An 11,699-nucleotide genomic window follows, 5' to 3' on the forward strand; every position below is an offset into this window, starting at 1 on the left:
AAGTTCTCAGAATATGGACGCCAGGGTTCAAGTGGTTAGTATAAAAAAAATGTTTCTATCACACAAAGATTTGTAGGACCCCCTGTAGTAACTAGGACCCCCTGTTGAAAACCCTTGTGATACATTATCTGGGTCCAAAAAGCTGCAGTGAAGTGAAGTGATGTTAATCTTCCTTTGATGACTTTGAGGAAGTTGTAGTTAACATCAAAACGTCAGTCCTTTCGTCCCGTACTCGGCACCTTCATAATAAAGAGGCTTATTGTCCGAGCTGCTCCGCTCTCCTCACCTTTCATATTTCTGTTTGATCTGCTGGTCAAATACACAACCTAGTGTTTGTTTTGAAAAGTGAGACGGAAGACAGAGCAGCAGGCCCAGAGAAAGAGAGATGGAGTTTGGAGAGGAAGAGAGAGAGAGAGAGAGAGAGAGAGTGAGAGAAGGAGGGATAAAGGAAGTGGGATTGGCAAGAGAGAAGGGAATAAGAGAGTAGGGAGGCAGTCATCAGAGAGAGAGAGAGAGAGAGAGAGAGAGAGAGAGAGAGATGAAGGGAGAAACGGAGAGAGAAGGAGGAGGAACCCAGAGAGGGAGGGAGACGAGGAGGGAGGAAGCAGACGGAGAGAGAAACAGACAGTGTGACGGGAGACTTAAGTGGTAGACTGCGGGACCTTTTTCTCTCCAGGACCGTCTTTGAGCCTCATTGGAGATTTTTCCTCCTCTGGAAATTATTTCCCTCCTCCGATCTCTGTCTTTGTTTCTTTCTTTCTTTCTTTCTTTCTTTCTTTCTTTCTTACTTTTCTTCTTCTACTGTTCCTGCTCTGGTAAATTTGAACTCTCTCCATTGGAACTCTCTGGAGCTTAATTTCTCTCCCTGAATCACTCATCACTCTCCCTTCAGTTCTCTATCCCACGTTAGGGAACCACTCTACTCTTTCCCTCATTGCCTTCTCCCCCGCTCTCCGTTGCCTTGGTCTTTCATTACTCCTGCCTCCTTCCTGATTGAACACTTCGGGAGTGCATTTCTTGATTTGGTCGAACATTTCCTTCCCCTCTCTTTCTCTCCCCTCTCTTTCTGCCATTCATTCGATGGCCTCTCTCTCCTCTCCTCATCATCACCCGGTCTTTATCTGGCTTTGTTCTCCCAGGATGCATCTCTTCAAGGCCTGCTTCACCAGAACGGTACAGAGAGAGGGAGAGAGGGAGAAGGAACAGAGGGGCAGAAAGTTAGAAAGAGACTGAGGGGATCTTTAAAGTGTTGTCATTGTGTGTTAACTAGCTAACCAGCAGCAGTAATAATTGTTTTGCTTAGTGATTGTTCGTAAATTCTGAGACTTACTTGTTATCGGTTTCTGTGGGATTGCATGGCACTTGCATGGGACTGTGCTACTGCGAAGGTGTGTGTGTGTGTGTGTGTGTGTGTGTGTGTGTGTGTGTGTGTGTGTGTGTGTGTGTGTGTGTGTGTGCGCGTGTGCGTGTACAAGTCAAAAGCAATGTGCTTGAGAGTCTATTACTGTGCTTTCTGACCGAAGCATCTGTAACAGGACATATTAGTTAGAGAACACAGCCTTTAGCAGAAAGAGGAAATGGTAAATGATTGAACGGGGTAGTGGGTTGTAAACACACCAAAAGTATTACCATGAAAAGCTATGGTTTGCCGTTGTTGGTGGCATAGTGTCGACTGTCCGCAGAAGATTTGTTTTGTATTTTGCAGATCAATTTTGTGAGCATAGTCGGCTGTGGGCAGTGAATGAAAAAAATATGTCTTTAGTACCTTGATTACTTTGATTTATTTCTATGCTCCAGATGGTCAAGGGGGGATTCCACTTTTTCTTTCTCATTTGTTTTCTGTTTCATGTGTATAGTTGTTGTGAGCATAGTCGGGGATAAAGCCTGTGGAAACAACAACAAAATGTGGACAACAATAATTGTCAACAAATTAGAGTGTACGAATAGAAGTCACCGCATTTCTTGTGCAAAAGCATCCACTTAAACCTAAAAGCAAGGAGTTTAAAATGGTTCCAGGCCTGAGCAAGAATTATACATGTGAAATTGCCCCTGTGACCACGAGTCATTTTAGCCATAACACTGGCTAAAGTTGGCTGATGTCTAGGACTGAATGGAACAGCTTGCAAGTCATGTTTGAGCGAACAGAGTGCAGAAATTGTTAGCTTTGGTTTTTATTTTGGGGTTTTCCCTTTAAACGACTTTCTCCATCTTCTCCTCTATATGTCTCTCTTCTCCTCCTCTGTGTCTGTCTGTCTTTCTGTCTCCCCTCTCTCTCTCTCTCTCTGTAGAAGGCAGAGGCAAGAAACAGCAGGGGAAGCATCGACAGAGAAGATGGAACTCTTCAAACACCGGTCGGTAAAGCATTATATCTATGGTATAATGGTATATGGTGCAAATGTATTTGTTCGTGACTGTACTACTGTAGTATATCATGCTATACAGTGCTTTGCTATACCCTAGTGTACAATTCCATGCCCTGTTATATTGTACTTTTCTTCCTCTATTTACATTGACCACATGAAGAATGAGTTATAACATTCTTCAGAGCGTGTCAAGTCTGGCCTGCCGTTGACAAGGAGCTGTTAAAGTGTTAGGAGCTTGTGTGTGTGGTTCCATGTTCCTATCAGCACCTTGGGTTGTAATGGGGGCTCTCAAGAAAAACAAAAAGACGCGTGCGTGCGCACACACACACACACACACACACACACACACACACACACACACACACACACACACACACACACACACACACTCACATTATCTCTTCAATCATGTCCTGTAAGAGTTGTTACCACCTGCGCAAAGGCACATAACACAAATACACTCAGCGCGCGTACACACACACACACACACACACACACACACACACACACACACACACACACACACACACACACACACACTGGTGGAGACAGGAATGTTTGGGTAAAAACAGTGTGCAGAAAATGGAGACAGAAACGCTGACGATGCTGAGAGAGACGAGACGGAACGGAAGAGAAGGAGAGTGAGAAACAGAAAGAATGGACTAGAGAGCTGCAGCGGATAGAAAATGAAAAGGAGTGAGTGGGAAAGTCAGAGAATGAGAGATGGAGAGGGAGAGAGAGAGAGAGAGAGTGTGTGTATTTCTGTCAGCATGCCAGGGAGGGTGCTGCCCACACAGCGACCACATCACCACAGAGGGCTCATGGGAACGTAAAAATGTGAAGCGCAGAATAACACTTACTGTGAAGGACGTTCATCCTGTCTTCAGACTGGCCTGAGGACAGACAGAGGGAATCTGCTCAGTCAGAGACGTATCATATCGTCGCTGTCGGGCAGAAACCTCCTCCACTTTAATACCCATTTAGGCCTAGAATTATTGAATGCTTTAACCAGTAAAAAATAGCAGATATACAAGCTCACAGCGCGGCACCGAGTGACGCGCTGCGAGCTTGTAGATCTGCTATTTTTGAATAAGTCGTGAAAATGTGTGCAAATCTTTGGATATACGTATGTATTTTCAAAGCGAACGTTTGTAACTGAAATTTTGCTTCTGGGTGGTCCCTGGAACTAAATATTTTGAGATGCGGGTCCGTGCCCAAATACATGAAAAGGTTTGAGAACCACTGACATAGTAGTCTCTCAAGAAGGACCCTTTCTTTGACGATGGCTAGCCAGATTGCTGACATAGAAACATAGGTTTTTCAAAAAATCTTAGGATTCAAAAGACACTTATAGAATCAGGTCAAAATTCAAATTTTCACGATTTTTCAAAAATAGCAGATCTACAAGCTCGCCGCGCTGCAAGCTTTTATATCTGCAGTTTTTCAACAGTTAAAGCATAAAATAATGATACACAATAATGTGTACCCGTTCTAAATGGGTTAACTTCGTAAATGAATACTCTACTTCAGGGGTCAGCAAACTTTTTGAAATGAGGTGCCATGTTTTTTATTTTCTAGGTAGTCAGTGTGCCATGTCAACATAAATTTTAATGACACACCATCAAAACTTCTGTCAATTCAATCAATATTTTGATTGGCAGGACAATGTTATAACAATCATTACTCACTTATTAGATCATAATCCATCTGTCTAACCGACGCCCTCCCCAGTCAGAGTTCAGAGTTTTAATGAATGTAGAATTATGTGCAGGATGTTATATGCTGTAAATTTGGTGACTTAATTTAATTGACCACGTTTTAAAGAAATATTAGATTTTAAAATAAAAATCCTCTCTCTGACAGTTCTGCTAGCCTGGTGTAGCCAGACTATATACTAATGCAGCTAACTAACTGTAGTATACATCCCCACCGTGTGAGTTGACATGGGTGGATTGTGAGTTGACATGGGTGGATTGTTTAGCTGTGCTAGGCTACACGTCTGCCAGTGTGCCAGTGATCACCCTCCCCTGTGCCACCCGTGTTGGCACCATGTTGGCACCCGTGCCTAAGGTTGCTTACCCATGGTCTACTTGATCATACTGCACATGAAAGTAGCAGATCCACAAGATCGAAACGCGGCACGAAGCAACACATTTTGAGCTACTTCTGCTATTTTTTTATTTGTATCCTGAAAAGTAACAGCTTTGGACACATGAGGTTTCCACCCGACAGAGACGATATAACACTAGAAGTAGTAGAGATAGTAGTAATGGTACAATAAGACTAGTAGCACTTGTAATTATTCTAAGTAAAACGCCATAATGGCGAGTGCCTACCATCAGGTCAGAGCTTCTAAATACGCTTCTTTGGCCAACGACCATGGCGTTTTTCATGCTGGACCACCAGGGCAGTATTGAATTTTACCGGTACCCTAGTGGGATCAAATCTGTCCAATTATATTCCCTTTAACAGAATGTTTCATTTTTTTTTTTTTTTTTCAAAAGTTAAAGCTCCATATTCTGATAGTGTGTGTCCATCTGTCTGCATCAACAGGGTGGAAGCCAACACATTTATCAACCTGTGGGGAAACTAGGTGAGACCTTTACACAACTTGTGTAATACTAGAAATTCGCGGCCGCTCCATTCCTAGGACTTCGCGCCCTCCGGGCGCTCAGGCAGGACTGCTCTATATTTGATCAACATAAGGGTTTAGGTTTTAAGTCAGATTAAAATGTTTTCAAAAATCCATTTTTAGATTAACACACACAAACAATTACAGCATGTGGATGGCGGCCATTTTGGCAGGCATCTTGAAGAAGGTGTGCAGAAAGCTGATTACATTAATTAATTTTTTAATTTTTTTTATCAGCATCACAGGCTGGCCAGAGAGCAGTGAACACATTGCTGTCTCATATATTAGTGAACAGTGCCCCCCAGTGGCGACAGGGGGCGAATCAGGCTGGGCTGGCTTGGCTTCAAGCATGTCCGTGCTTGAAGAGGCTTCATGTCCGTGCTTGAAGTGGGCGTGGCCTCTAAGCCACTTGTAAATATAAGATTCATATTTGGTATACTGTAAATATACCTAGGCTTAGCATTCTGGCATCATCTGTACTTGAATGATGTCTGGGTTTCTCATTTCACATTCACATGCCTTAGTAGTACATTAGGTGAAACTCTAGCATTTCCATTCACGCACGCATGCACACACACATGTAGCACAAAGGTTTAATATACAGTATACTATACTTAATAGACAGAATGGTTGATATTGCTTATTTCTATGGCTATTTTGTTTATATTCATTTTATTACTACTATTTTACCTTTTTATTCATAGTTTGTTTGCTGTTCAGAAGCTTGTAGTATAAACTCATGGGAATTTTCCTTTATTTTGTTAGGCTATGTTCTAAATATTACAAAGTACCTTCAGCTATGTTGTACTCAGTACATAAAGTACAATGTACTGTATGTATGAAAGTTGCGATACAAATACAAATTATGATTATTTTATAATTAATTGTAGAACATGTGGCCCCGCCTAAGAAGCCCCCCCGCCCAGGGGCCCCCGCTCACCTGACCAATATCAGCCCTGTGGACAGCTACAACGAGGGGGTCAAGGTAAACAAACATACACACTCACGCACAGTATGCAAATCATATCAACACATTCCCTAAAGGTAGCTCTCCAGTCTCCACCGCACCGACATTGGCGCCGGTAAGTGTTGGAAAACGACTGTTGCCGAAAATTTGCTGTTGAATGGGCGGTAGGGAAGCGTTTTTTCGCCACTAAGGGGGACAAGAAGAACTTCTGGGCAGAAACCATTATATCTCTAGGCCGGAAGTCAGCCCAGCTCAGAATCTGAGTAGGACGTTGCACAATTATGGGTAACCAGAGGCAAAGATGGAGGAGGTTACGTATGTCTCAAAAAGCCCACGAATCGAGGCAAATCCTCCAAGACTACACCGGGCTTGGTGTTGAAAAAGACATCAAGCTAAAGGCTATTTTAGCACCATAGTAGCTGTCTGTCGGTGTCAGCTCTTGGGTGCATTCATCAACTTTTTTCACACCTTCCAACCCGACTTCATATTAGACTGCTGGTCTGTAGTAATCTGTGGTGGTCTGTTTGGTGGAGAGCTACCTTTAGAGACTCAGAAACCGCTGTCTATTACAAACGCAGACAAACATACTGGATACCGTGCACATACCAACACATTGATGGTTGACAGGTCACTTTAAATTCAATGAATGAAAAAAATATCAATCAATCAATGAATGGAAAGTGCGGTTGTTTTGCAGCATTAACGTTTTTTGTAAAGAAACCACGGATGTTAAAAGTTCCACCGTGCGCCATTAGTCTCTCTCACTATAAAAAGCCTGTCATTTGAATGTGTTGAGACAGGGGTCTTCAAACCCCTTAGTTGAGAGAGAAATGAAGCAGGGACCCCCACAACCTTTTCATAGATTCCATATTGTTTGACAGCAGTGTATCTTGGATTCATGTCAATTTGTGTTTTCAGATATTTAACCACTTGAACCGTCAATACTTGATAAAATTTACATTTCACTCTACTCAGTCTGCCCCTTTTCCCCTCTATGCCAAACCTCTTTGCCGAAAATAGCTGATCTACAAGCTCACAACGCCTCGCAGCACGAGGCGCTGTGAGCTTGTAGATCTGCTATTTTTGGCTAAAGTTCTCCGAATATGGACACTAGGGTGGTTAATATAAAAAAAAGTTTCTATCACAAAAAGATTTGGAGGGGCGCCCTGTAGTAACTCGGGTCCCGGACCCCCTGTTGAAGACCCTTGTTTTGAGACATGCTGCGGGTACAGCATGTGGGCTACTCTTTGCTTTGTGCTGCTGGGTTTCATACGATGCCATGTGATGCCTCACATGTGGTTTTGCTTGGGCCTAACGTGCTCTCCCCTCTTCTCTCTCCTCTATCAATCCTCTACCACAATCCATCCTCCACTCCTCCATTCCATCCACCCATGATCTCCTCCTCATTGTACCCACCCCTTGCATCCATCCATCAATCCGTCCATCCATCCACACTTTGTTGCCCCACAACCAACCTCACTCCATCCTTCTCCACCCCAATTCATCCATCCACCCCTTCTTCACGCCCTCATCACCTCCACCCCTCACTCCACTGTCCCCTCTCCTCCACCTCCCCCCCCCCCCCCCATCCCACCTCCTAATAGCCGTGGAGGGTAAGCCTATCTCTGTGTGTTTGTGTTATTGTTGTAGAAGTTAGTACTTAGTAGGTAGTCTCTAGTTACTGTACATCCACTAAAGTTGTAAAAGGGATACTTTGACGTAGCACTGGATTTTTGTTTCTCTGTTTTCCTCATCACAACATGGCAGAAAAAAAAGCTTTGGTGTCACTTTTTGAACGTGGTCTGTGTAATGAAATAGTTACAGTACCATTGCTTTCAGTTAGTCATGCCAGTCATTTTTGGGTGGTTGTGACTTGTTGAGTAGTAAGGACAAATAATCAACTTCATTACGTCAAGGTATCCATTTAACATACTGTAGACATAATACAGTAGCAAACTGTAAATCTGTCTGTCACCATAGTAGTGGGTGAGGATTATCTTCCACCCATAAACGGGATTCATATTATTTCCTTCCTCTGATTCTATTAACTAGAGCAGCTGCAAAGAATTACAAAATGAACTCTTTATGACAACGGCAACAGTTTGTCTTTGTTGATAAAGATACTCTTTGCTTTTGGGCTTACCTGGTGGATCAGTCAATTCTTTCTGAAAACAGAAATTCCCTAAAATCATCTTAGAAGTTAATCTTGATCGTGTGTTATACTTGTTCCTATAGTCTTTGATTTCTTTACTTAAACTTGACAAACAAGATCTAACTGACCAAGATCGTTGAAGGAACGACTATGAATTCACTTGGATTAGTCTAGAAGTCATCAATGTGGTGTACATTTAGGACTAAGCTAACATAGTTTAAGATTGGGACCATTTTAAGTCTTTACAATTTTACTTAGAGTTTTAGTATGTCTATATTTACATCACGGACTGACTAACATACTAACAATCCAAATGTACTAGTTGTTCATGCTAGAAACATACAGAGAAGCACTTTTTACAGCCTGTTCAAGGTAGGAATCCTTCCGATGTGTATGGACATGGAATAGTGGGGCATTTGAGCCAACGGTGGAAGTAGTCACAGAGCTGAATCAACATCTGTGTAAAAGGCACAACTGGCAGGGTGGGACAGGGGTGGGACGTGATCTGCTCACATTTCTCCCTGCATCTTTTCAACTCCTCCTCCAGTGTATTTCTGATTTTATATTCCCAAAGGAAAACTGGCAGAGGAAGACAAGCTCGCTACATAAACTATTAAGGAAAACTCTTTAGACAGAGACTCAAGAAAATAGTTTTTATTTTATTTTTGTATGCTCATGAAGTGCTCTGTGCTCAAAGTGTCCATCAAATGTAAGAAAGTATTTGTTTTCGTAGGCATGGTGTGGGAGGAAATGATGACTGTTAAGGGCTTGATATAATTCGTTGCACCATACTTCCCCTTCTTGAGATTCTAACTCCCTTTTCTGTTGAACTTCTTGACCTTTGACTTCCCAGTAAATGACAACATTGACTCGCCATCTTAGGTCACCAGGTCATTTAGTGCACTGTTTCCTCAACTAGTGGTCCATGGCATGATTTCAGGAGGTCCATGTCTGTCTCTTCTTGGCTATAGTGGTGGACAGGGACAGATGCCCTGTACATACATATTCTTCAAGTATGCCAGTGTGTAAATGCTCTCACAGTTTCTAATGTAATGTATTAAATTCTTAAATTCTCCTCTCCTCAAATACCAAGTTACTAGTTTCTCCAAAATAAAACTATATAAAATGATGGAAAGAAAACAACAAATTTCTTCACCTTCCTACATTTCTGAATTCATGGTCAGTGACCACATGCAACACCTCCACGGACCACCAGTGGTCCATGGACCACCAGTTGAAAACCTTTGCTTTAGAATGATCTCTTTGAACTGCGTGGGTTATACAACTTTATTTAGCATGTGCCTGTTTGTCGCCAGTGAAGGGAAATGCTTCAATATCGGCGCTTCTGTGACTGTTCTACTATGTCGTCGGTCCATTTTGTGCCCATATTTTGTGAAATAAATGCATAGGCAATAAATGCATATAATCTAGCAACAAAAGCAGCTGTCCCTTTAAGCAGCTTAGATGCTGATGCTGTTGTTCACACCTCTTTTTCTACAACACCCAGGGTTCCCACGGTCATGAAATTCCTGGAAATACTTGTGAGGACATCAACCACCAAAATTGGCCAAATTGTCAAATATTAGAGGCAGAAATAGTGAAAATAGTAGATCTACATGCACACAACGCCTCGCAACGCGAGGCGTTGTGAGCATGTAGATCGGCTATTTTCACAATAACACCATGTTATACAAAATTCCTCAACTCTTAGTGCTCGTCAGGGTGCCGGGGTCCCCAGTTCAAATATGATTATTTCGGGGGTCACGGCCTGAAAAGGTTGAGAACCACTGGCATACACTACCTGTCTTTGGGCGTTGCGCATAGGAGTAAACGACTCGTTATTGAGCTGAATTATTGTTATATAGTCCTGGAAATCGGGTTAAAAATTCTGGAAAAGTTTTGGAAAAGTTTTGGAAATTAATTGGTAAAGATGTGTGGGAACCCTGAACACCGGCATACCATGGAATGGTCACTCACTGGCCGACTTTACTGCTTGTGAAGAAAAAAAATACACAAAAAGACATTAATGACATTCATTCGTGAGTTAACAATGAGATGAGTGAATGTGGGTGTTTGCGAGCGTTTCTTCTCCTGGTGCTTTCATTTAGTGATGTTACCACTGCCACCCGGTGGAGAGTCTTCGTTAATACAGTCACCTATTCTACAGCAATGAAGAAATGTGCAGGGCAGATGTTTTATTCTTTTCCTTTCTGACTGTCCTGCGTTCCTCATTGCTTGGTCCGTCCAGCTCCAGCCCCAGGAGATCAGCCCGCCCCCCACAGCCAATCTGGATCGCTCAAACGACAAAGTGTACGAGAACGTCACGGGATTGGTCAAAGCCGTGATAGAGATGTCGAGTAGGATTCAGCCTGCGGCCCCAGAGGAGTATGTCCCTATGGTGAAGGTAAAGACTCAAATGATAGACACAGTTCACCTTTTACAACCATTCAGCTGACAATCGTATCCAGAGTCACATGTACTGTACGTTTAGAAGAAGAAGCTTTTGCCTGGTGTAGTGTTTTTTTTTCTTTTTTTTTTCATTCACTACTGTTAAAAGTGTAGAATTAAATAAATAGACATTGTGAGGACCATTTTCGTGGTCCTCACAAGATAAATGGTTGTTTTGTATTGTTTTAATATATTTTAGAGTTAGCCTTACAATTAGGGAAAGACCTATGTGGGGTTAGGGTTAATATTATTAGGCATTTAGAGGTTAGGTTTACGGGTTGGTGTTAAGAGTTTTCCCTATTTTGTACTTAATTGTGCGGTGATAGCCGATCAACAAGAGATTGGCTATTTTGGTGGTTGATGTCTTCACAAGTATTGTGTGTGTGTGTGTGTGTGTGTGTGTGTGTGTGTGTGTGTGTGTGTGTGTGTGTGTGTGTGTGTGTGTGTGTGTGTGTGTGTGTGTGTGTGTGTGTGTGTGTGTGCGCGTGCGCGTGCGTGTGTAGGAGGTGGGTCTAGCGCTCAGGACTCTGCTAGCGACAGTGGATGAGACGATTCCGGTGCTGCCAGCCAGTACACACAGAGAGGTAAACACAAGACACTCGCTGTCTTCTTTTGCTACTCTCTTTTGTCTTCCTCACACACATGCATCCCACATGTAACTGGAACAGATATGTCATTTAGTAGTCCATTCTACAACTGGCTGAGGTAAGATCCTGTGTTCATTCAAATCTTGAGAGTGTACAAAAGGAATCTCACAGGTCCATGTTGTTACATGTGTACACTCTTTGACTCTTTGACCTTGGCTGTGTCCGAAATGCAGAACACGTTCCCTACTCCCTAACCCTAAATGAGGGGATCCAGATGTAGTGTACTACAGTAGTGAACAAATCAGCGCATTTCGGACACTACTCCGTCTCCATCTGGTTGCGTCATGGCTGTCGCACAGTTAAAACGCTCTACTTGGAGGCTTTTGGAGCAATAAATAATAGCCGATCTACAAGCTCTCAACGGGGGGCGAAGCGACGCATTGTGAGCTTGCACATCAACTCCCCAATGCTTGTGGATTGTAAATAACATACCAGGCCAACATGTTGCGGTGTTATTATGAGAAATAGGCCTATATAATTGTTTTTATAT

At 42.7% G+C, this 11,699-nt stretch overlaps 1 protein-coding gene across 2 annotated transcripts in view; it reads left to right on the top strand.

The window, feature by feature from the left end:
- The window catches only part of LOC308293256 (focal adhesion kinase 1-like), a 102,000-nt gene that overhangs the window by 86,386 nt on the left and 3,915 nt on the right, over positions 1-11,699 (top strand). For both annotated transcript variants that reach the window (XM_080735701.1, XM_080735702.1), the window contains 5 exons: positions 2,289-2,351; positions 4,917-4,956; positions 5,886-5,980; positions 10,363-10,518; positions 11,066-11,146. In XM_080735701.1, coding sequence (XP_080591827.1) covers positions 2,289-2,351; positions 4,917-4,956; positions 5,886-5,980; positions 10,363-10,518; positions 11,066-11,146 — 435 coding nt within the window. The remainder of the gene's footprint in view (positions 1-2,288; positions 2,352-4,916; positions 4,957-5,885; positions 5,981-10,362; positions 10,519-11,065; positions 11,147-11,699) is intronic.

Source organism: Nannobrachium achirus, assembly GCF_963921795.1.
Source record: "Nannobrachium achirus genome assembly, chromosome: 10".
Lineage (NCBI taxonomy): Eukaryota > Metazoa > Chordata > Actinopteri > Myctophiformes > Myctophidae > Nannobrachium > Nannobrachium achirus.